At 36.9% G+C, this 24,768-nt stretch overlaps 1 protein-coding gene across 1 annotated transcript in view; it reads right to left on the reverse strand.

Moving 5' to 3' along the window:
• HAPLN1 (hyaluronan and proteoglycan link protein 1) overlaps positions 1-24,768 on the reverse strand; it is a 74,365-nt gene that overhangs the window by 12,568 nt on the left and 37,029 nt on the right. The window contains exon 2 of the mRNA XM_090278985.1: positions 18,642-18,767. Coding sequence (XP_090135111.1) covers positions 18,642-18,741 — 100 coding nt within the window. The 5' untranslated portion in view covers positions 18,742-18,767. The remainder of the gene's footprint in view (positions 1-18,641; positions 18,768-24,768) is intronic.

A 24,768-nucleotide genomic window follows, 5' to 3' on the forward strand; every position in this document is an offset into this window, starting at 1 on the left:
ATAAAATGACTTAATTAAAATGAATCCAACTCATTAAGCCCTGCCTTCAGATTTTAGTTTTTACCTTATTTAGGACCACTGAATTTTAAGAGATGAAAGGTAATCTATCCAACTCTACCCTACATATAATTTTCCCCTACAATATGCCCAATGACTGCATCTAAGTTATACCTAAATATCTCTAATGTCTTCTTTCTGGGAGGAGAAAAAGGAGCTATTGACTAAGTTTGCTCAGTTATGCCTGAGGGCCATAGGGAACATCTCCTACCCAGACCCTTGGGAGGACCCCTGTGAGCTGGACCTTCTCCTGTTGGAAATTGAGTTTAAACATGACACAGAGCTACGAGAGGTTGCAGTTTTATGATTCTTTCAAGCTTTTTAAAGTCAAAACTGATGTCCAAATGCACTGGGGTAGGGGGGTATTAGTAGTTAGGAACAAGGACTTTAATATGATACAGACCTTGTTCTAACTTCACCTTCCTTACTTACTGGTTCTGGAGCCTTGAGCAAGTTGTGCAACTTCTAAACCCCAATTTTGTTATATGTGATTTAGGGGTAGTTGTATCTACTATATATTGCTGACCCAATAGACATATAAAGCACTTAAAATGATGGCTGACCCAAAGTAAGTGTCCACTTACTGCTAACTGTTCCTATTGTATATATACATTTTCCACAGTATTTCTCAAATATGATACTGCCTGATACTGAGCATAATTTTGGCATATATTAACCTTACTAGTTTCACTTATTTAAACAGTTTTTAACTACGTAGAGTAAAAATATACATAAAATGCCACTGGTGTTATATAGGAAACATGAAAATTATTGTATGGTTTAGCGTAATCATAAGGTGTTCCAGAATGAATACAAGATCTGAGTGTTTTATAAATTAAAGAGTTAAAGCAAAGATCAAAACTCCTGAGCAAAGGACTGAGACTTCTAATTTTTTTCTGTGGTTAACTGTAAATCATCTTGTAGTACTTTAGAAGTACAAGTTTATGATTTTTTTAGGTACTATTTACTTTTACTCCAGTATTGTGAGTAGATGATGACTTATGTGGTATAATACTGAGAAGGGAGCAGACACTAAAAATGCACTAGCTTTCCTCAAATAATGTTTCTAACAAGCCTGCCAGAGTATATAAATTTCTACCACTTTATTTTTACTTTGGGAGGACTGAGTGTTGGGCTAATAGATGACAGAAGTCCCTGACTGAAGTTCAAAGAATCCTAAGAAAGTATGTGTAATGTGTAACACATTTAGTGACTGAGATCCATTAATCTTACCCTACACCCGTAACATGGCCTGCTGAGAACACTGTATTCTATTTGCTTGTTTTTATAGAAGATCCACAGCACACATTAGACAGCATTGAACATTGATGGGGAGTGGCCTATTGCAGAACATGTATGATGTAGGCATGAGCACTGACCAGTGAGTCAGGAGCTCTGGGATCTATTACAGGTTCTACCAGAACTTAGCTACTTGAGTGACAGGTCTATGTCATGAGAACATTGAGTTTAAGAGTTTCAGATTCTTTTAAAATATTTTTTAATTAAAATAATTATAATCCTTACCCAAGGACATGCTCACTGATTTTAGAGAGAGGGGGATAGAAGGAGAAAGAGGGAGAAAAATATCAATGTGAGAAACAGCAATTGGTTGCCTCTCTTACGCACCACAACTGGGGACAAACTCACAACCCGGGCATGTGCCCTGACTGGCAGTCAAAACTGCAATGTTTCAGTTTACTGGGCGATGCTCCCACCAACTAAGCCACACCAACCAGGTGAGTTTAAGATCCTTATCAGGCTGACTACAGCAGGGTCATGATAGAGATCAACCAGGAAATACACTAAACTGGAGAGGAAGAGGGAAGTCACAAAAGGCAGAAAAGGGAACTGACATAGCTGATGCCAAACTTTTCGCTGTTTTGTCAAGAAGTCTTGAATCTGATCATTAGATACGAAAACCAGGATCAGTTTGAAATTTATGTTTAAATCAAAATTATTTGATCAATAATCAGTTGTAAAGCAAATATAATAAAAAGATAAAAATAAACCTTGATAATAAGAATGAGTATTGCTTGTTTTCCTTAAAAAAAAAAAGCAAAAAAAAAATAAACACAGGCGGCATATATATGCTTATTTAGGGAGGTCAATTTTTTTAAGTTCAATTTCTAAGTTGCTGAAATTTCATATTTCTATTAATGAGTTTCAGTGACAGTGACTTGAAAGATTTGATGTCCTTCAGATACCACAATTATCTCCAGGGGAAACAGCAGGGCCCTGTTATTATTTTACAACTTCTGCTGTGAAATCCAGGATGTGGTTCAATTTAACCAAATTATAAAAAAAAAATAACATGACCAATAACTGATCTTTATAGTACTATATAATTTAGATGATGTCTTTTAAACAATAGAACAAAAACAACTAATTATAGAAAAACAATATAGAAACATGATATGCACTATTTATTACCTATTGTTCTTAGTTCTATTAAAATGTAACCCCCCCTTTTTTTATTTTGGCCACTCCTTGTTAAAAAATACACAGATATTTTCTTTTCAAAGTGAATTGTACATTGTGCAAATAACCAGTCTTGGCTGGTTATTTGCTCACTGGTATGTAGATGAAGTAGACTACAGACTTTGACTTTCTAGACCAATAAAATGTACATAGACAAACAAAAAATTGGGGAATGTAATATGGCTAAATAGGTACTAAACTAGGACATTAAAAATATTCCCCTCTACCACCATCACTTGAATTTTTATTGTGATAAAATATACATAAGAGAATATCTGCCATTTCAACCATTCTTAAGTGTACGATTCAATGGCATTAATTACTTTCACCATGTTGTGCCACCACCACCACTACTTATTTGCAAAACTTTTCATCACGTCAAACAGAAAACTAATTTCACCCTGACATTCCAAACTGAGAGGCAGAGACTCAACTGTTAGCTCCATGATGAGTCATTTGAACAAATTGCACAGGTTTTAAAAATAGTTCCTTATTTCTGTGACATCTGTTATCACCGTGGTGGGTTTAGATGTGTAAGACGAACACTATGAAAGCTGTTACTTTCATGAGGGTAGCCAAACCTGCCTGAGGATGAGGAGCCAAAATGGATTGGTATCCTTACTGCTGTGCTTGCCACTGTCTACTGAAAACAATCACTGTCTCTCCTGCCATGTCTTGTCACATAAATAAGTCAGAAAAAAATGTAGTATCTTACTAATTAAACTTTAAGTGTTTATAATTATTTTGTTTCTCTCAAATTGGAATGAATAATTTTTCCTGAAGTTGCTCACCTGGAATCAGAAGTTCCCATCATTTGGTTATAATTCTGGCATGTCTGGTCAGCTTTGCATCAGAAACTTCATGAGGGTTCCCATCCTGGCCCCTGCCACCCCCTATACTATACCCACCTCCTATGCAGCCTTTACTGTCCTTTTGGAGAGCTGATTACTTTTAACTTGTCAGAGACAGAGCTTTCATTTTCCCCCTAGCTTCTCCTCAATGCAAAGGACCCTGAGCCTCTCTATGACTCGGCACCTCAGGAAGGGCGGGCCTGAAGTGGGCAGGAGAAGAGCTTTAATGAGGACCCATTTTGTTCTCTGCCCTCACCTACTTGAGTTGAGTTTGAAACCTTTTTGGATTTGTCCCTAGCCCATCTTTGTTTTCTTTCTTTCTTTTTTTAAATTTATTTTTTTATTGTTGTTCTATCACAGTTGTCCTATTTTTCCCCCATTACTCTCCCCTGCTCTGCACTCCTGCCCCCTCCGCCATTCCCCTCCCCAGTCAAGGAATTAGTATAAATGACTCATGGACGTGGACAACAGGGTGGAGATTGACCATTTTTGTTTCCATCTGAAGTTCAAACTCTGCCCTAAGAGTATGTGGTGCTTCTCACCATTTGTGTAAATTCAAAAGAAATAGTTATATATGCATAAACTATATTTGAAAGAATTCACAAGAAACTAACAACTTTGGTAGCCTGTAGAAAGCTGAGGTAGATGTCTGGGTACAGGAATCTTGGGAGACTGTCACTGTGTATACTTCCATATTTTTAAAAATGTGGACCATGGCAATGTATCACCTGTGCATAAATTAAATGAAAATGGCATAAAAATTAATTAAATAGTGGAGGGGATTTAACTAACAAATAAATAAAGCAAAAATCCTTATCTAGAGCATCTCCAAAAAATATACTAAGGAGCAGCAGCCAAGATTGCAATATATTGTTATCATTGAAAGATAAATTGAAAAATTACATTTTTTTTTGCAGAAGACCTATTGCTGTTAATAAAAATGCTATCTTTAAACATGTCTTTAAAACATGCAAAAGTTATCTCATAGTCTCTGTTCCTTAAAGATGCTGTTGTCAAATGTCCTGACTATTGTCTAGTTTTAAACTATAAAGGAAAAAAACCACATGCTAAAAACAGGGTAAGGACTGCTCTTTGCTCTCAAGTGCTCAGTGACATTTTTCATCATTTGTGACCCTGACTTTTGGTCTCACAGGTTACAAGAATTAACTCCTCTCCTCCACTCCACCCCCTACCCCTACCTTCTCTAACCATTGTAGAGTCTTTATGCCCTGCTAGTTCCCATCAATCTACAGCTGAACCAAATTGCCTAGAACAGTGTTTTCCCAGTTTCTTTAAATGGCATATGTCCTTTCTGTTGAGACCTACATCGCTGACCTGATGTGCCATGCAGCATCTTCCTAGGTATTGCCTTAAGCTAAATTGTTTCTCTAATGGGAAACAAACCAGCACCAAAATAGAGTATTGTTTTGGATGATGCTGACCACAATGCATACCATGTTATTATATGCAAATTTCAGAGTAAAAATTAAAGGATAAATGTTATTACTATATGTTACAGCCTAGAGGTTGATCTATGGCAATACATATTTAAAAAAAATTTTTTTTCTGGAACAGTGGAATTTTTTCTCCCCAAAGGATATTTTAGACAAATCTTTGAAATACAAATCTGACAAAAGGTGAGTTTCTTTGATTGAAACGTGCATCAAGAACCCTGCTAATCACTAGGGGAGAGTCAACTGAACATGGCTTAATAAAAAACCATTCTGAGATATAAAGTTGAAACTCTTAATATCCTGAAAAAATTCTCTTTTCTGCTCTTTTTTCATCTCTTTCTATCAGGGAGAAGTGTGATGAGTGAGTTTAGCTTTGTTCTGCTGATTAAGCTCTTTGTAGGTTTTTAATTTTTCCACATTCACTATTGTTTCATCTATTGTTTTTTTAACTGTGAGTATTTATTGGTTAAGTAAATACTCTGTGCTCCTTACATGGCATCACTTAAGTTCTCTGTGCCTCAGTTTCTTCACCAGCAAAATAGAGTTAAACCACCTTCTTCTCAGGGTCCTGGTGAGGGGTAAAGGAGGTAATGTGTTGAGAACTTCCTCCTGCCTTACAAACTGTGAGTGCCTAGAGAAGCTGGCTCTTACCAACAAGTAGTTACTGAGTATCCCAAAAGTGCCAGGGATATAGCAGCTTCTGTCTTCTATATTGCCTTCTCTCCTGTGCTCTTTTAGAGACACTTCCTCAAAACTACTGGCTCCTGAAAAATGCAAATCTCATCAGCTTTTAATGGTTCTCTGAATCCATTGCTTCTTACTAAAATAAGAGTGCGTTTCAGTACCACCACCGAAGAAGCCTTTCAAGAAAATCTATTTGTACCTATATAATCTAACTTCTTATTGCCGCCTCCTTGATATCCTTGGGGGTTCCAGATAATCATCATTTGGGGATAGGTGTATAATAAGTTTATTTGCAGATGCCACCCCACCCCCACCTTGCTCCACTAATTCCTCTGACGAATCACCATAGTGGCCCATAAGAAAAATTTCTCTGAACTTTTTTCATTGTGATTTGATTTCTCCTAGAACATAATTATGTTAATTGAATGGAATAAAAATGGCCAATTTACCCAGGGCTTCACTTTAAAAGTTCTAAGAGAGGACTTCTGGCCAAGATGGAGGCATAGACAGAGACACTGCATCTCCCTTTACAACTAAGGAATACAACTACTTCAAAACCAGAAACAACCAGAAGTTCCAGAAAAATCAAACTGCATGGAAGTCCAGCAAACAAAAATATAAAGAAGAAATACTCATCCAGACAGGTAGGAGGGGCAGAGCAGGGGTGGAGAGGTCATGGTGTGGTGGCGGCAGCAGAGGTGACAGCGGCAGGCTGGCAGAAAGCATAGTCACACGTTTTAAAAAGTAAGGAGGGACACCGGGGGAGTGCTCCCAGCTCCGCACCGGACCTTGCAGCTCACTGTCCCAGCACTGAGGAAAATCAAGCCTTATTGCTTCTGACTGTACAGACCAGTGGGCATTGGGGTGGAGGCAGAAACTGCCGGTCTCAGCAGAATCCGCTTGTTTAAAGGGCCCCCACAGTCCTAGAATGTCCACAGACCCATCCACTCTGGGAATGACAGCCAGGGCAGCAGCTAGAGGGGCACCATTCTGGTGCAGAAGTGGGAGAGGTGCCTGGAAAAGGGGCAAGTGCTGGGCAGGTGGCATTGTTCCCTCTCAGACCCCTCTCCCACATACAGCGCCACAATGTGGTGAAACAGGTCACCCTGTACTGACGAATACCTTACAATGTAACAGGAGTGACAGCTCTACCTGGGACACAGAGGCAAAAAAACACAGGAGCCTGTCAGAATGAGGAGACAGAGAAGTATGGCCCAAAAGGGAGAATGGATCAAGGTTCCAGTGGGAGAACTAAGCAACGAAGAGATAGCCAACCTAATGAAAGAGGAGATAGACAACTTAACAGATGCAGAATTCAAAACACTGGTAATAAAGATGCTCACAAGCTTGACAGATATGCTTGAGTACAGCAAACACATAAAAGAAGTGAAGGCTATGCTAAGTGAAATGAGGGAAAATCCACACAAAACCAATGGTGAAGGGGAGGAAAACGGGGTTCAAATCAATAATTTGGAACACAAGGAAGAAAACAACAGTCAACCAGTGCAGAGTGAGGAAGCAAGAATTGAAAAAAATGAGAAAAACTTCCCAAATTTTGCGAAGGAGATGGACATACAGGTCCGGGAAGCACGGAGGGTCGCGGGTGAGCTGGATCCAGAGGGGACCACACCAGGATGCATCATATTTGTGATGCCAAAGGTGAAAGATAAAGACAGAGTCCTGGGGGCAGCAAGAGAGAGGCAGAGAGTTGCCTATGGGGGGTGCCTATAGGACTATTAGCTGATTTCTGAGAGGACACTTTGCAGGCAGAAAGGGACTGACTGGCAAGCAGTATTCAATGTGATGAAAAGCAACCTACAACCAAGATTACTCTATCCAGCAAAGCTATCATTTGGAATGGAAGGGCAGTTGAAGTGCTTCCCAGACAAGGTGAAGCTAAAGGAGTTCATCATCACCAAGCCATTATTATATGAAATGTCAAAGGGACTTACTTAAGAAAAAGATCAAAACTATGAACACTAAAATGACAACATACTCACAACTATCAACAACTGAATCTAAAAAATGAAAACAAAACCCAACTGAGCAAACCAGAATAGGAACAGAATCATAGGCATGGGGATCATTTGGAGGGTTATCAGCTGGGAGGGGGGAGGGGGAGAAATGGGGAAATGGTGCAGGGACTAAGATGCATAATCAGTTGGTACAGAATAGAGAGGGGGATGTTAAGAATAATATAGGACAGGGTGAAGCCAAAGAATTTATATGCACGACCCATGGACATGAACTAAGGGGAGTGGGATTGTTGGAGGGAAGGGGGCTACTGGGCAGAGGGGAGCAAAGGGGAAAAAAATTGTAACTACTGTAACAACATAATAAAATATACTTAAAAAAAAAGAAGTTCTAAGAGAAGGTGTAGATGAGGATGTATGATTCCTGTGTGAGTTAGTAGCACAAGAACTGGTCTTCCTGAGTTTGAATCTCATCTTCACCTCATAGTAACCACATGACCTGAGGTAAGCTATTGAACCTCCTTCAACTTCAGTGAGGACAACCACCTTCATATAATGTTATGGGGAGGACTAAATGAGATGACTCAGGGAATGTACTTTCTGCTGTGTATCACACATAGTAATATTAAAATTATTGCCACTGGTAAGCCCAACACAACTGGTCCTAGAACTAGAGGCAATCTTAGTATTTTTGTCAATTCAGAGTTGTCTGCTTTGGTTAATCATTATTAGAATTTAGATTTTTCCATGTTATCAAGGATTTATGGATAAAAAGATACAACTCATTATTTTAGATTTAGAATAAAGGAAATTGTCTATCACAGTTATAGAGAGATTAAGGAATGCATTACAGGAAAATAAACTGGAAAATAAGATTTGAACATTTCACTAATATAGTGAAAGACATTCTTAATATAAACATGTTGTGCAGGATTTTAACTGTAATGGAGGCTTGTTTCTAAAGGTATGGGGAAACCTAAACATTAGCATGAGTCATTTTTCTTCATTAGGCTGTAATTAAGCACACAGTCCTTAATTATTGGAAATGTCTTTATGTGGTAGAGGGGTAGATCTCAAATTGACTTGTCTCCACTCAGACCACTTCCACTTTGTGGTGAAGTATAAGGTCAAGTTATCTGTAATTTACAGAAAGAACATGGTTGGTTTTATACACTGATATGGTTAATGTCTTCACTTAGTATAAAAGACATTAAAATAGTACTGTCCCAGTGAATCCTGGAGGCAGAAGGGATCTTGTGATTTTTTATTTAATAAAGAATTATGAATTGATAGCATTCAATGTGCCTAGTATTAAGTTTATTGCTGAAACAAAAGGGCAGGTAAATCAAACAGAAACGCCCAAGTGTGCAAGGCTGAGGGAGTGGAGAAGGCCCCATAGTGCTGAGAACAGCAGAGGGTGGGAAGGACATGCCCACTTTCAGACCAGGAACCGCTTCCCACTGATGTTGTCCAATGGGAATGTAGGCTGAAAAACAGCATATCTTTGGATTTTTCAACAGACACTAGAAATGCAGACTTCAATGCAAAAGCCCCTATTTAAAAATGTTTTGACAAAAAAAAACGTAGGTTTATAAAAACTAAATGAGAAAAAATGGCCACACATCCATAACGAGGATTCAGATTCAGGAAGCCTTTGCATCTGGGAACCTGTGCACACCCCTTCCCATGCCTGCTGGTGCTGAGGATCTCTAGATCTTAGCCCAGGGTTGGATCCTTGCCTCCATCTACATTTCCTTCTTTCTCAGGTGATCTCATCTAATCCTGTGGCTGTAAGTACCACTAGGTGCTGATGATTCCAAAACTTCCTAGCACTACACTTTCTTCCTGATCATTGGACTTAGTAAATCGAACTACTTGCCAGTTGTATATTGGATGTCAAATAGCTAACTTGAGTCCCCTCTCCCCTGCCCAGATCTGTTCTCCCAACCGTCCTTAGTATAGCTTAACACCTCCATCATCCATCCATTTGTTCAACCCAAATCTAGGAGGTGTGTTTACTGTGTTCCTTTCCCCTTTCTCTGTATCCAAGTGTGGCTACCTCTACCTGCATTTACCCCCCAAATTGGCTCTTTTCCATCCGTTACCATCTTGGTCGACACCACCATGATTTCTCACCCAAACTACCTCATGGCCCTCCTAAAGTTCTCCTCACTGTTACCCACTCAGCCCACCATAATCCACTGCCCATGTGGTCTGTTGTACACGAAAATCATACTATATTGCCCCCTAGCTCTAAACCTTGTAACCACTTTCAAGTACGTTTAGAATAAAATCTGAACTCTGTACTCTAAACCAAACACAGAGTACTATGGTCTCACTCCTGCCTATTCTTCCAATACTGTCTTAAACCACACCCTGTCCATTGCCAGGCTGCAGCTCTTCAGTTTCCTTCTGGTCTGAAAACACCAAGTTTATTCCCATCTCAAAGAATCCAAAGTTCTTACTCTTTCTATCTGGAATGCTCTGTCCCTGACTTTTGATGTGACTGGCTCTTGCTCATTATTTAGAACTCAGCTAAGTTCATCCCACGACCCCCTCAGGGCTCTCTCACAGCATTTTCCCCTTAAAACACTTGTATATTTATTGTTTATATGGTCACTTATCTTTGTGTATTCAATTATGTGTGCAGGCCAAATAAATAGTTCTAAGAGGCCAAAGTTCAGGAAGCTTGATTTTGAAGTATACGTTGTCTTTAATATATTCTGGAAAGTGTATAAAAACTGTTACTTTATCTGTTAAAAACTACTTATCTTTTAAAATTAGGTTTCTATTTACATGGAACCATCTCAATGAAGTATTTGATATCTAATCAGCTTTTTAGTATTTTAAGCTAATTACGACCCCTTGAGTGATAAAATGCAAAGCAAAGAGTAGACACACACACACAAAATCATATGCAGACTTTGGAGATTTAAAACCTGTCAACTTATGAGAAAATGAGAATTGTTTATACCCTACAATATATTGGGGAAGAAAACTTTAAAAATGTACCTCTCTATTGTTAAAAAAGACAGAAACAAAAACAAACAACAACAAAAACTCAAGAAAGTCTTGTGTGAAAGTGTTCATGATCTTTTACCAGCAACATCATAAATCACAGAGCATCATAAACCCGTTGTAAAAAATGTAATCATATAAGAAAATAAGAAATGTGTACATAGGTATTGTAATCCATAAGGAAACCTATCTATCTTTAATACACATCATTTGTTTCACCTGTGCTTTAACCACCATTCAGTAACTCTGAGACAATAGGAAAACATCATTTCCAACGACTTCCAGGAATAAGGCAAAGTGAGGAGGCAAACAAGCACTACAACAAACAGAATCATCTAGAGGTGGAATTCTCATTTCAACAATATGTTTTCAATGGTGTTTTTAAGCTTACAATCATTCTTTACAAACAAGATAATGCTCTTCATTATTTTCACCTCCTTCACCTAATCTACACACCTGATTGTAATAAATGCTCCTTGTTTTAACATGCTTTATTAGTTTTATGTATAACGGATTGTGGCCCTTCTGTATTTTTATCCTTAAAATTTTTGTCCCTTTTGAGTGGACCGCATTTGGAAAAGGTAGGGAAAATTCTTGTTTAACTTACATTTTTCAATACTCTTCACAGCATAATCCTTGAGCACAAAAAACATACTACTCAGAGTCAAACATGTGGTTATTGGGCCCTGAGTAAGCTTTGAAGTCAAGTAACCAACATGTTTAATTAAAACAAGATTAAAATGGCTGCTATTTGTACTGAGTACTTGATAATCATTTTTGAGGGCACACATGTTTAGTCCTACTACCTTGTGGCACTACAAAATACACAAAATGTTTTATAAGTAATTCCGTAGAATTTTAGATTTCTTATGCCTTCAGTGTCTTCATTTTGAAATAAAAAATATTTTTATAACAAAGATCCTCCCTCCCCCCAATATTATCACTATGATAATCTCTTTACTGTATATTTTAACTTCCTAGCCTTTTGGTAGATTTTCTATTCTAAAAGACTCTCCTAAAACAGTAATGTTCCACTTTACATTTAAAGTAAAGAACCAAAGCAATAAAGAAATCTAAATTTATTCTTTTTTGATATCTGGTAAAGTCAGAGAAACATAGTATATGAAATTACTTTAATGGTTAGTCAGTGCTTTAGCTGAGTCAATGTTGGTTCTTGCACAGTTGCAACCAAAGGGAAAGGCTTATCTATTTAGTAAATTTCTCTAGCTTTTTGGGAAAGTTTCTAAATAGTCGCTGGTTTCCTGCGTAGTTTATGGATTTCAGCGCCCAGGAAGGAACAGGGAAAATAATGACTGTTAGTGTGAATTTGTTGCTACCTGAAAAGATGATTAAATATAGGTTTTTATATCTGGAAATATCACAAAATTTATCCTTTTAACAGATGCATTACAAAATAACATAAAATTCAGCATTCTAGGTCACTCAATAATAAGTATAGAAATATTCTTAAGGTGTACTTAATGAGTATAGATACAAAGTTCTTAAGACCTTTTGTTTGGTAACTAATTATTGTTTTCTCCCTATTTCCACCTCTGTTTAACATCTCTTATGTTTTTCTTTCTTGCTACCTTTGTTGCACTGATATTATCAGTAAGCTCACTGAGGAGTTGGTCTGTTTTACCACAGAGAATAACTCAGTGTTTTTTGAAAGGAGGCCAATATTCAACAAATGCCCAAATGAGTAGGTTTTCTCAAAAGGACACACAACTACAAAGAAGACTAGAACATGGGCTAGCACATGCAAAGTTGGTATGAAAATAGATATATTAATGAATATTAATTAAGGGATTTACCAATGTTTTATATCAATCAATAATCATTTCACTCCTTGCCTTTTCTATTTATAATCATTGTGTATGTGTACATATGTATAACTATATGTGTGTGTATCTAGGTAGCAACTACATAATTGAAGAAAAAATACTACCATATTTGACTTATAATTTAAAGCTACTGTTTTTTTGAATGCTTCTACTTAAAGTAGTACCACATAATGTTATCTTCTCTCTGTAGCATGCCACAACTTTCCTCAGAGCAATTATCATAGTCAATAGTTGTATATTTGTAGTAATATCTGTCTCTTACTAGACTATAAGCTCAGTAAAGACAAAGCTGTGTCTTTTTTTTATCATTTTATTCCTAATGGCTATTTATAATAAGTGCTTTCTCTAGACTAAATGTTTGTGCCTACCGCACCAGCAAATTCATATGTTGAAAACTGATTCCCCATGTGATGATATTTGAAGGTGAAGCCTTTGGGGAGATGGTTAAGTGATGAGAGTGGAACCCTCATAAATGGGAATTAGTGCCCTCATAAAAGAGACTTGGGATAGGTCTTTTGTCCCCCTCAGTGATTTGAAGACACAGAGAAAACATGGCCATCTATGAACCAGAAAGCCAGCTCTCACCAGACACCGAGTCTGCCAGCACTATAATCTTAGACTTCCCAACCTCCACAACTGTGAAAAACAAATTTATATTGTTTATAAGTTACCTCATCAATGGCATTTTGTTATAGCAGCTTAAATAAGTATATATATATATATATGTATATATATGAGTATTTATATATATATATATATGAGTATTTTTACATATATATGCTTCTATATAGATTTTCCTTCTTTCTAGGATTCATTTTTTTACATTCATATAGTGATATTCTTGGTTTGACCAAATAATAAACCTGCATTTGATGCAGTAGGTTCTTAAGATCATATTTGGCTTCATATCCTATAGTAAACAAAATATTATAGTTGGTTATCTAATACTCATTATGTTGCTAATTTTTATAATTTCATGATCAAATTCTAATACTTTACAGCTAACAATTTCTAGACAGAATTATTAACATTGTATATATTTATCTAAATGCATTTTGGAAAATATACTTATATTTGTGGACTTTGCATTTGTGGCTACAAATAGTATACTCTGTCTTAAAAAGACAAAATAAGTTAATTTAACTTTTCTTAATAAACTCATAGGATCCAAAGGAGTTTTGAGTGGAAGAAAGAAAATTAAGCTGGATTAACACTTATCTAGTTGTTCCATTAAACTTTGGCTCAGTGGATGTTTTGTGTTCATACATTATTAAATTCACTTCACTTGTTGTGATCCACTCTGCACCACCAGGTCCTGACTCTGCAGATATTACATAAGGAACAGGATAGCATTGCAGTGACCAAATGTAAACTGAACACTCTTCGAAGCTGCATGCACACATTAGGAAGATTGCCACATCCTGCCTCTGGTGGACTCTGGCAGAGGGTAAGATGCTATGTGCAGTGCAGGAACCCTGCATTCGACCAAACAAAATTTTCTACCCAGTCTCATAATCCTCTTCTTCAACTGATGCTTCTCATTCTATGAACTGAACATATTTCCCTAAGATTTGAAATGGCTGACTAGGACTTGAATAGGAACAGTACCCAAATTTTTATCCTGGATTTACTTAATACACATATATCAATCACCTACTGTGTGCCAGATACTGATTTAGGTGACTGGGATACATCAGATATCCCAGCCCTTGTGAGGTTGACATATGCTCTTGTGGCAAAGATGGACACAAATTGTTACATAAAATAAGTAAAGTCAATAACCAGTTCTACAGAGAAAAGGAGAAGATGTGAGAGAAATCCGAGTCCAGAAGAAGGGAAGAGTGCAGTAGTCAGGCAAAATTCTTTAAGGTAAGAAATATGCCCAAATTTGAAGAAGGGGAGGGGATTAGCCAAGGGACACTGTTCTTCATTAAGATGCAACCTGGGACAAGAGACATAAAATCTCTGGGTCTTGATTTCTTCATTTGTACAATGGGTTGGGATATAGATCTGGATGTCATACACTCATATCCTTTTAAGTTCTTAAATTCTTTAAACTATGGTTTAGCTTTTGTCAACATTAGAATGAAATCAGTCATCTAGTTCATGTTCATTAAGCCTATGCAATGCGACATTGTATTGCTAAACGCCATGGATGCCACAGGATTTAAGAAATGCTCGTTATGATACCAATGATTTGGCTGTGTCTCATTACACTCATTTATTTATTCAACAAACAAATACATATTAAGCACCTACTATGTCCAGGCATTACTTTATAGCTGTGATGTTACAAAGCTGAGAGTGTTATGAGGAAAGAGCTATTTTAACAAAAAGTAACATTTTAAGCTGGAACAGAGGAGTTATTTGAGACCCACAGAACAGAGAAATCAACCCAATGAGTGGGGAGTGCTTACTTCTGCCAGGGGTTCTAGGTATACATTATTTTTTCTACCTGTAGAGATAAACTTCAGACAATTCTTTTTCAAAAATATTATTAATTATTGTTTTATCTTTGAGAAAGTGACAGTAAATTTTATTTATTAAATAGAAGGGAATAATTTTCCTCTTCTATTATTTTTTATTTAAAAGAATAACATTTAGCTTATTTGTGTTCACCTAGTAAGTATATTAAAGGAAAACTATTTAAGTTTTGAAAGCTTTTGTTTTTACAAGGAAAGTAAAAGGATCGGATAATGTTTAATTACTATGGGGGAAATTTTAAACTGTGAAACTAAAAGACAAAGAAGGCAATTGATAAAATGTTTACATCATCAGAGCTATGGTTCTGTTATAACGAATACATTTGAAAAGCATGAGCTTTTCCACCAGTCTTTGGGCTTCCTTTTCGGGGTCAGAGAGGAAGTAACAAACATGATGATAGTAACTACCATCTATCGGGAACTGATTGTGTGCCAGGCTCGGTAGAAAGCGCTTGTCCAGATATTATCTAATTTAATTCTGACAAAGCTCTGTGGAATAAACTGTCAGTATGCCCAACTTTATAGATGAGGAAACCAAGACTTGAAGAGATTAATTGTCTAATGCCTAAAGCCAGTAAGTGGAATTAGGGGAAAAACTCTTGAACTTGTCATCAGAGGACCTGTACCTGAACACCAGAGGCAGGAAGCATTGGCTCTCTGACCTAAATAAGGTCAAGCAGTTACGTATTCAGTATAACTATTGCTATTTTGCTTTTTATATTGTTCAATGAGAAAATGGTCATATAATTTCTCTGCTGTCTATGTAAGTGCTTTCCTAAAACTTGTAATTTTATAAAAGTATGTCTATTATCTCTGAACCTCTACTGGTAATTAAAAGTCTACACAAAGAGTTTTTGGATCTGATCCAAAATATTTTTAAAAATACACATTTGTGTGACTTGGTACTCCATATAAAATTCTTCCTAATGGTCTCAAATTTCAGATGATTCAGAAGCTGTTTGACTAGGCATATCATGAAACAAGAGATGTAATGCATTAGTTGAGAGTGTTATAAAGACAGCAATAACAGCAGCTCTCTCTTCCTGTAGCTGTAGTTGAAGAAATTACTATCCCCTACAGTGAGGACAGTATATGATATACAAGGTAATTTCTTAATTATACATTGTTAGCCAACTCAATTGACAAGTAAAGGTTGCTTTCTTGTGTAACCAAATTAAATAAAAAAAAATAAAAGGAACAAATTAGTACATGTGCATTTTTAATCTAAGGCTTTACCTTTCTTTATGGGAGGCTGGGAGAGTTTTCTTTTGTATAACCAGAAAACTGCTTTCACCAGAAACAGGGATCTACACTCGCAATTTCTTTTCTGATAACCTCACTTAAAAAAAAAAATAACAACACAGATTAAATATTTTTGTGCCCACATGTCTATAGACTCTCCCCCAACAAAACTTTGAGAAAGCCTTCAGGTAAATAATTAGGTAACTCTTCTGCACGAGGGATCATACTATCAAAGTGTTGAGCACTAAATCAAGGCAGCTCGGGGAATCTGAGAATGCTGTGCATATTTCCCTGGCGATACTTAGGCCTGGAAACGTAAGAGTATAGGCATAGAAATTTTATGAAAAATGGGAGAGAGAAAAGGCGTTTTTGCAGTAACATGAATTTTGAACAATCTTCTATCACTGAGAGAAGCTCATACTGCTTAGTACAATTCAGGAATTTGAGAGTCAGATTTACTAACTTAATCATTTGACTGCAAAATTCTTATAAAATTTTATGAGGGTTTCAGCTTCTTTAAATTCCGCCTGGGCCATGTTTGATAAATAGAAGTTTAAATATGAGAAAATAAGCTAGTATTTAAAATAAGTAACGCAGGTTATCTGTGTTAATGATTATTATGCTGCATGGTTTATTTTTGCATTATAAAAGAAAACTGAAATTACATCAGGCTACTTGGAGATGTTTCTCTGAAGGACTGAAGAATATGAATGTTGAACCTAAATGATATCATAAAGGAAAAATAAAACTTTTTATTAGATGAAAAGTAACAAAAACAGGTATTTGGAGCAATGTTAAAATAAATTAAGACTTATGGACATAGCATCATCATCCTGACCCAAGTCACATTTCAGTACTAACTTCCACAGGCAAAATGTAGGCCTGTGGTTTTATTACTTGAAAGCTATGAGCAACTTTCTAAGAATCAATTTACAATTAAAATGAAGTGAACTATCAAGTTATTATAAAAAAAAAAAAAAAACACTAGATAGCTTATGCAAACAATCTGGATAATTCTGATACCTTATGTCAGAAATTCCTTTGCATTATATTCCAACAGAGTATATTCGAATGGAAAGGCTGGAGCCACACAGAAGTTTTCCCTCTTGACAAAACTTAAATCTGACTTAGAGGCTCCCCAAGAGTAATTTTTTAAACGTTAGTATACTTTGAAAATAATGTTTTCATAGCCTGGGTGCAATTTAGACTAAATGGTTTGTACATAGCTCATGCTATAACAGGTATTTGTATAATAATAACTTGAAACACAGCTAAAGTTTATTTTACATCAGCTTTGAAATTGCTATCATTAATAATGAGTAGTTATTAACCTTTTGGCTTAATTGAATTATGTGACCGGATGTTAAAAAGATGTTATTTCTCATCATAAATCTCTATGTGTAAACATAGTGTTTAGGAAACACCTTTGAGTCTTCTACTGTATACATTTAAAAAAACTGCTGAGTCAGCAGCTTGCATAGTAAAATGTATGATTATATAATTCCTTTTCATGGCCCAATAGTGAAAAACATAAAGCTTCTGGAAGCAAAAAGAGCTGAAAGAGATACATCTAAAACAGCTAACTGTTGTCAAACTCAGAATTCTATTTGGGCAGTCCTAATATATACAGGAAAATGCTTCTAGCCAGACTTACACTGTCATTTGACCTTCACAAGTCATACTTTTCAACAGAGGATGCAGTTTTCTGAGACTACACTTTTTAATCTTGAAGATATAACTTGAAGTTTTATGTCTCTTAGCAAACTTATAATGCCTCTGGTCCCCCAAATGAGTTCACCTAAAATTAATATCATCATATGTTTAAATGGTTAAATTGTGTAATACTTCTTTTAATTATTTAGCATACGAGGGCAAAGAGGAGCTAAATCTCCTGTAGAACTATCTTTTCCTTCCTTATTGTGTAAGTCTCTTAGCTTTCCGGGAAGGATGTCCCTCATCTGAAACTGGGACTGAAGAAATAGCTGCATTGTACTGCAGCCCCAAATCTTGCTACACAGCTCTAAGGTTTAGGATTCAGCTGAGCTGAAAAGACATATGCAGAGGAATGTATTGGTCTGTCGGAACTAAATATTTACCAAAGGAGTTTATAATGGGGTAAGTTACTTTTTCCTGAGCCTTAGCTTGTCTGAACTTTCATTTTCAGTGTTTTCCTAAAATGATTACTCTAACAGCATGACTTTAAACTGTAAGTTTTACTTCCTATTTTTCCCCCACTCCCATCACCTTGCATTTAAATAACTTTATTAAGCCCTTTGTTCTACTTAAAAGATATCAACTGTACTAAAAAGCCTTGACTAATTGCATCAATTCCTTGTAGTTGGACATTCATAAGCCACTCTGCTTTAATTCCCCCCAATTCTTAATTCTACTGTAATGCTATAACATTCAAAAGCAGGGAACATATTCACCAATTAGCAGAAAGGAAAAGAGAAAGTCAATGCAGCAGAACTGAAATGAAGAAACAATAACCAAGCATCTCAACTCTAAGTAACTTGAAATTCATTTGACTTTCAAAAGAGAACCTGTGTTTTCTTACCTTGGATATGAATAACTCTGCCATGATCTAGAGTATAGTTGTCTGAAGGATGATCAGCCCAGCAGATTGAAATCAGCACCAGAAGAAGTAGGCTCTTCATCTTTATAGCCCAAAGACTCTTCTTCACTGCAAAAGCATCACATACGAAAAGGCTTGTGAGATTTGGAACCCTTTGGAGTGTTGCACTGCACAACTTATTACCGCCTTATCATCATAGAATGGTCTGTAAAAATATTTAACCCAATCTGTTCAGAAAGTTTTTGTAGCTGTCTTTGGAGCTGAAGACTGCAGCTTTGAACAATTCCAGTTTTGCTTATGTAGCCAGAGTCCAAATAGTGTTTAACTCTATCTTTGAAGGATTGTAATATTTAAGACAATATAGTTTTGATAACAGAGTTACAGCAAAGTGCAAAGACATGTGGCAAGGATATAATAGACTTTTAAAATTGTTTAAACCTCTTAAGTTGAAGTACAAATTAATAAAACAACAATTTCATATATCTATATATGAATATCAGCCAGTCTAATTAGAAACAGAATGTTAAACAAGGGCAAATAAAGAATATTTGCATGAACGTTGACATCATCATTCATTTTCCATGTGGCTTCCTAAGCAGGTTAGATTTGCTTGGTCTAAATGCAAGAGGACAAAAAAAAAAAAAAAAAAAAAAAAAAAGAATGATTAATCAGAAGCAGCACATTTGTTACATATTCACTTACCATCTTAAACACTGCTTGGGTCTATGGTGAATAGTTGAAAATTATGGACAAACTAGGTTCGAGTTGTACATGCTATCACTGCAGTCATCCTGATTGATTTTTCATTCATTTCCACCTAAAGTGCTGACGCACCAACTCTGAGCGCCAGGTAGGGTCTCTGCAGTGAGCAGAGCCACGCTGCAGGGAAGTCCCTGCCAGTCTCGCAGGGCAATTAGGCAAATGAAGAGCTGAAACAGACAGTGAGGAGCAGCTCTGGTCTTAAGTGAAAGAGGCAGAGCCATCACTTGGCTGTCGTTTATTGCAAGACCCACTGATACAAGGTAAAAGCGGACGCAATCAACCCCCAAACTTAGTCATTGGAAGGAGCAAAGTCATTCCAAGTGATACAAACCTCACGACCTTTGCAGTTTCTGCCGAGCAAGGGCTTCAGCGTGGCTGCTCTGTTTCAATGTGGAATCCGGGGCAAATATTAACAAGGGCTTTCTTTTTCTCTCGTGCACACAGCAGCCTTCACAATACTTGGCTATTTTTAAAACTGAAATTGCACAGTACTGGCTTCTCACACTAATTTGTTTTTTCCAGGAAAGCCTGACTCCCTGGAATACTTATTAAAGAGCTCTGAGTCTGTTCCTGGAGGTCCTCGCAGGCTAGCCTCTGCTCCAGAGCCTAATGCTCTATTTGCAGAAATCCCCTAAGTCTCCCTTGGGGCCACAGCACCTGTCAGCATTCTTATCCCCTCTAAAAATTGGCAGTATTGTGATGCTTATGGCTTTGGTTTGCTTTAACCCTTTACTTTTTCTTCATTATGCCACAGCAAGAAGATGGTGAATGAGCAAACTGAGAAACTTTTCTAGGAAACAAAGTGACACCTTCCAAATTCTACTGGATACACTCACCCTATTTTCTAAGTTCATTACTGGTTCGTTCCCCTGAGGACTTTTTTGAAAGGGTTATTTCTGATGCTACTGACTTTTGTCCTGGAATACACTTAAAAAAATATTACCTGTTTTGATCCTAGAACATGCTTTGGGTGAACAAATATAATAAAGATGACCATTTTGCAATGTGGGATGTAATTGGGACAATTATATACACAAACATAAGTTAATGGGAAAACCGGCACAAATTTATATATCTCCTTTAATTCCATACCAAAATATTAAAAATTATATCACTAAGGGCTCATTTCATTGAGGTAAGGTATTCACTGTCCAAGGACCCAATTAAATATGCAAACATGGGGGTTATAAATAACAATAATAATAGCAACTTTTAAAATGAATGTCTACTATTTGCCAAGTATTATCTATGCTAAGCCTGGTGCATACAATGGCTCATGGATCCTTTGCAAAAACACTCTGAGACAAATATTTCCAGTTTTCCTGAGGTAGTTTTTTGCTGAAGGTCATGCATCTAGGAAGCGGTAAAGCCTGTATTTGCTTTCAAACAAAAGCAACACCTACTTTGAGTCATGCTTGTTTTTCCAAAAAAGAAACCAGTTTTTTATTTTGTTGCCTTTTTAAATTTAGTCTCCTTAACTTGAACCTACTGTGATCTTAAAATTTTGACTTTTGTTAAATGTAAATATGAGCTCCTTTTCCCAAGACTTACGTGAAAGAAGTCAGATGGTGTTTTGCTTAACAAGACTATTCCTTGCCTGTTTCTAACACTGCCTTGGTGCCATGCACATTTCCTTGGTGGCTCATGGGTGTGTACATACATGTGCACTCACACACACACATCTTCAGTTTTAAAAACGCTGAGGATATTGCACAACTTTAGTGATCTGTGATTAGAATAGAGGCATATATCAGCAAACACTTCCAAGTGACTCAATGCCATTAATACCCTGCCGGTAGGGTAGAGTGGCAATTATCTTTGCCATGCTGGCAGCACAACTATCTCACTGAAAGATCTGAAACTAGAAAAGTGAACTTTAAAGACATAATCTTCAGGTCTTTCAGCACAGTATGACACGAGGTACCACACAGTAGACTGAGTTTCTTGAGGATGAGGGCTGTGACAGAGGGCTGTGCTTGAGTCCTCAGAGAAAAAGGGTGCTGAGTCTTGCTTATTTGCATTTCAGAATGATGTCTTCTCTGAATAGCTAGATATGTTAGGCAAAAAACTTTTATTTTTCGATATGGGTAAAATTTAGGGAAGATTGGGGACTTCTACACCACCAGCCTTGAGCCAGCACTCTTAATTCGCCTACAACTCACATGTTGACAGGATCTCTTTTGAACACACCAAGCCTTGCTGTAGTGATGCCACAGCCAGCTTCACTGTGAGTCCAAACAGAAATGTCTGTATTCATAGTCAAAGGCATATGGCAGGACTATAATCTTACAGTTCAGCTTTGGTAATAAATGAACCACTATTTGGAAGCAAGATACTTTGGACAACATAAAAGTCTAATAGTTCGATGGATAGAAATGAAGATATACTAATTAATACTAACAGTCTAGCACCAAGGTGGCCAATTGCTATTCCTTAACGACCTACTATTTAACATTATTCTATTAGACGATGGATAAATAGGTCCAAGTGGAAGGCATGCATACTTCTTCCTGTGCTTGGAGAGCTAATGCCATGTTTTTCTTGAGCCACTACTTTATGCTAGGCAATGGAAGTATGTATGTTAGAGTAAACTTGTCAGAATGGTGAAGTCCCAGCAGGTGAAGGGAAGTGCTTGGAATTGGGCAATGTACCCCAGAGCTGCACTCTCCACCCTTTCACTGGTGTCCTGTGTACCCCAAGGGATGTTATCAGCTCCCTTAGCCAGCTCTCATGACTCCTTCAAGGCCTTGCTCACACAAGCCAGAGTGCCTCCCCTCATTCTTCTCTCACTGGCTTATGTGCATGTAGCACTGATCGTAGCCTTGTGTGTGCAAGACATCTGTGAGTTCAAGTCTGAATGCTTTCCTCACTGCATGCCCTGCACCCAGCATTGTTTTGTGTGCTGAGAGGGAGACTGAATGGAAAATGGACCTGGGGAAACCGGTTACAAGGACTAAAGGAGTCAAAACTGAAGGGAGGTGTTATTCTGAAGATTGTGTGTGTTACTATATGGAGGATGATGAAAGCTGCTGTTTTCTCCATGGAGAACATAATGACATAAACCTGCTTCAGTTTAGCAGTTGACATTTAGTTTAAACGTTATGAGAATCAATTTAAAGGTTTCTAGAAATTGAATGAGCAAAGACACCATATAATCTCAAACCAAAGCATTTTTTTGGTGAAATTATTTAAAAATGGACTGAAACCTCTCCTCTTTGGTATCCTTTCAGTCTGATCTATTTACAGGCTCAAAAGCATTCACAATCAGTGTCTTCTAAAATCAGTGAAATGAACTGCAAAATGTACTTTTTCCATTGGGTTAAATTAACTCAATTTTAAAAATTGTTCTTATTTATCTGAAGTTACTTTTATTGTCATTTTGCTGTTAGAAAGACCTTTATTTTGTAGAATTATAAATTTTAGACTTTTCAAATTGTAGATTATTTTATCCTTACTTCAAAATTTTTGAAATGGATCATCAGTTGTTTTGTTGCTGGTGGTTAGCTTTGTTTTCTGTTTTGACTGCATGTAGGTAAAATACAGAAGTCAGGTCACTGACCCAAATGATGGCCACCTCAGCCTAATGATGCAGTTGAATTGTTCAGTGTGTGCAGGTACAACTGGTTCTTTATGTAAGCCCCAGGATTTACTGCACACAATGGTAAAGAATGCAGAACTGCTTGGAATATACTCAATGCTCAAGAGAAAAGCCATGACTGAAAAAAATCTTTGTTCAACTATACAAGAATAATTCCCCTCAGGGAGCTGGTCTGTATATACTTCAAGTGAACATAGCGTTCTTCATGTCACCTTGCATTGTTCTATCAAAGTACAAGCTACTGAACAAGCTGAAGGGCGTTTATGATGCCCCTAATTAGATGCCCAGCTGTAGACATCATGGTCACCTCCTCATCTGGTCCTGGTTCCTTGCCCTTGGCACGATCCTTTGGCAACCTGATAAGTGGAAAAAGTCCTAAATCAGGTAGAAGAAAACATGACTTCTACTCCAGGTCTCATATCTATCATATCAGGTCTGAATTTTTTCACCTATAGAATAATAATAATAATAATAATAATAATAATAATAAATTCTTCCCAGGGTGAAAAAGTATAAAAACTAGACAAACAATTGTTTTTGAGCTGGCATAACTGACCTCAAACCTGATTAATTTTTACGGCTAAATATAAAAATAGTGAGTGCACTAAAGATATCTTTGTCTCAGAAGGAGGTGAGTTCCAAAAGTTCACTATTTAGAATGAGTGCAGGAGTTGAAACAAAGTATGCAGTAGAAGCAGTACCAGGAAATGTGTTTAGAAAAAAAGCAAATTCTTCGGCCCCACCCCAAATCTCTGGAATCCAAAACTGGGGTGGGACCCAGCCATCAGTGTTTCACAAGCCCTGCCCTTCCTCCAGGTGAGTCCGACAGGCTCATATTTAGGAGCCACTGGTCTAGGCCTTTAAGGTTACCAGGTGTTCTTCATCTGCAGTGGAGCTTCAGAGTCCATAAATCCCTGGAAGCAATGTTTGTCTATGTTCATTTTTCTTCCCTAATTTTCCTTTTTTCTACAGTGCCCATGTGTTTGTTTTCAAAGTATCACATAAAAACACCAGAAAGTGATGCACGTAACATGTTATTTTCTTAAAATATCAGGCAAATGGATACTGTTACTTTATAAACTTTCATAACGTTGCTATGTTTATAAAATTAAAAAGGCAGAAAACTATGTGATTCAGTTTGGAAAAATGGCTAATGATTCAAAAACTGTATTTGACATTAAAAAGATAATTTGCCATGATTTATAGTCTCTAAATTTGGAATGACTGTCACATTACTAAAACAGTCTTTGATACTTTCTGAGAGAGTCTCTGGACTTTTGACATCTGATGCTGAGGTTCCCATGAAACAACAGCTCTGGGCCCATTGCTTCTCTCTGAAAACAATGTGGTTTCTCTTACAGGCTCATTGTCAAAGAGTGGAAAGTGACAGGGCTAGAGTGAAAAATAGAAGAAGGTATAGAAGAGATATGAGGAGAGGTATATAAAGAGGAAGAAAAGGTCACTCAAAAATAAGAAGGGCAATAAAAAAGTAGCAAAGGGATAATAAAGGAAATATTTGGCACACTGTCTCTAAGTTTGAGGAAATAAAAATGCCACAAGAAAATGAATATTGTATTGTGATTCCTAGATCCAAGAATGCCTAAAGTTGGCTTCTCTAGGAATAAGATTTGTGATACAGCCTACAATTACTGCTGAGGGAAGATCTAAGTACGTACACCTTAGACACCTGTAAAGAAATTGATTAGGTTTAGAGCAAATCATTTTAAAATGAGCACTTTGTTGTAGATG

The sequence above is a fragment of the Furipterus horrens genome, unplaced genomic scaffold (assembly GCF_987537825.1).
Source record: "Furipterus horrens unplaced genomic scaffold, mFurHor1.1.pri manual_scaffold_5, whole genome shotgun sequence".
Classification (NCBI taxonomy): domain Eukaryota; kingdom Metazoa; phylum Chordata; class Mammalia; order Chiroptera; family Furipteridae; genus Furipterus; species Furipterus horrens.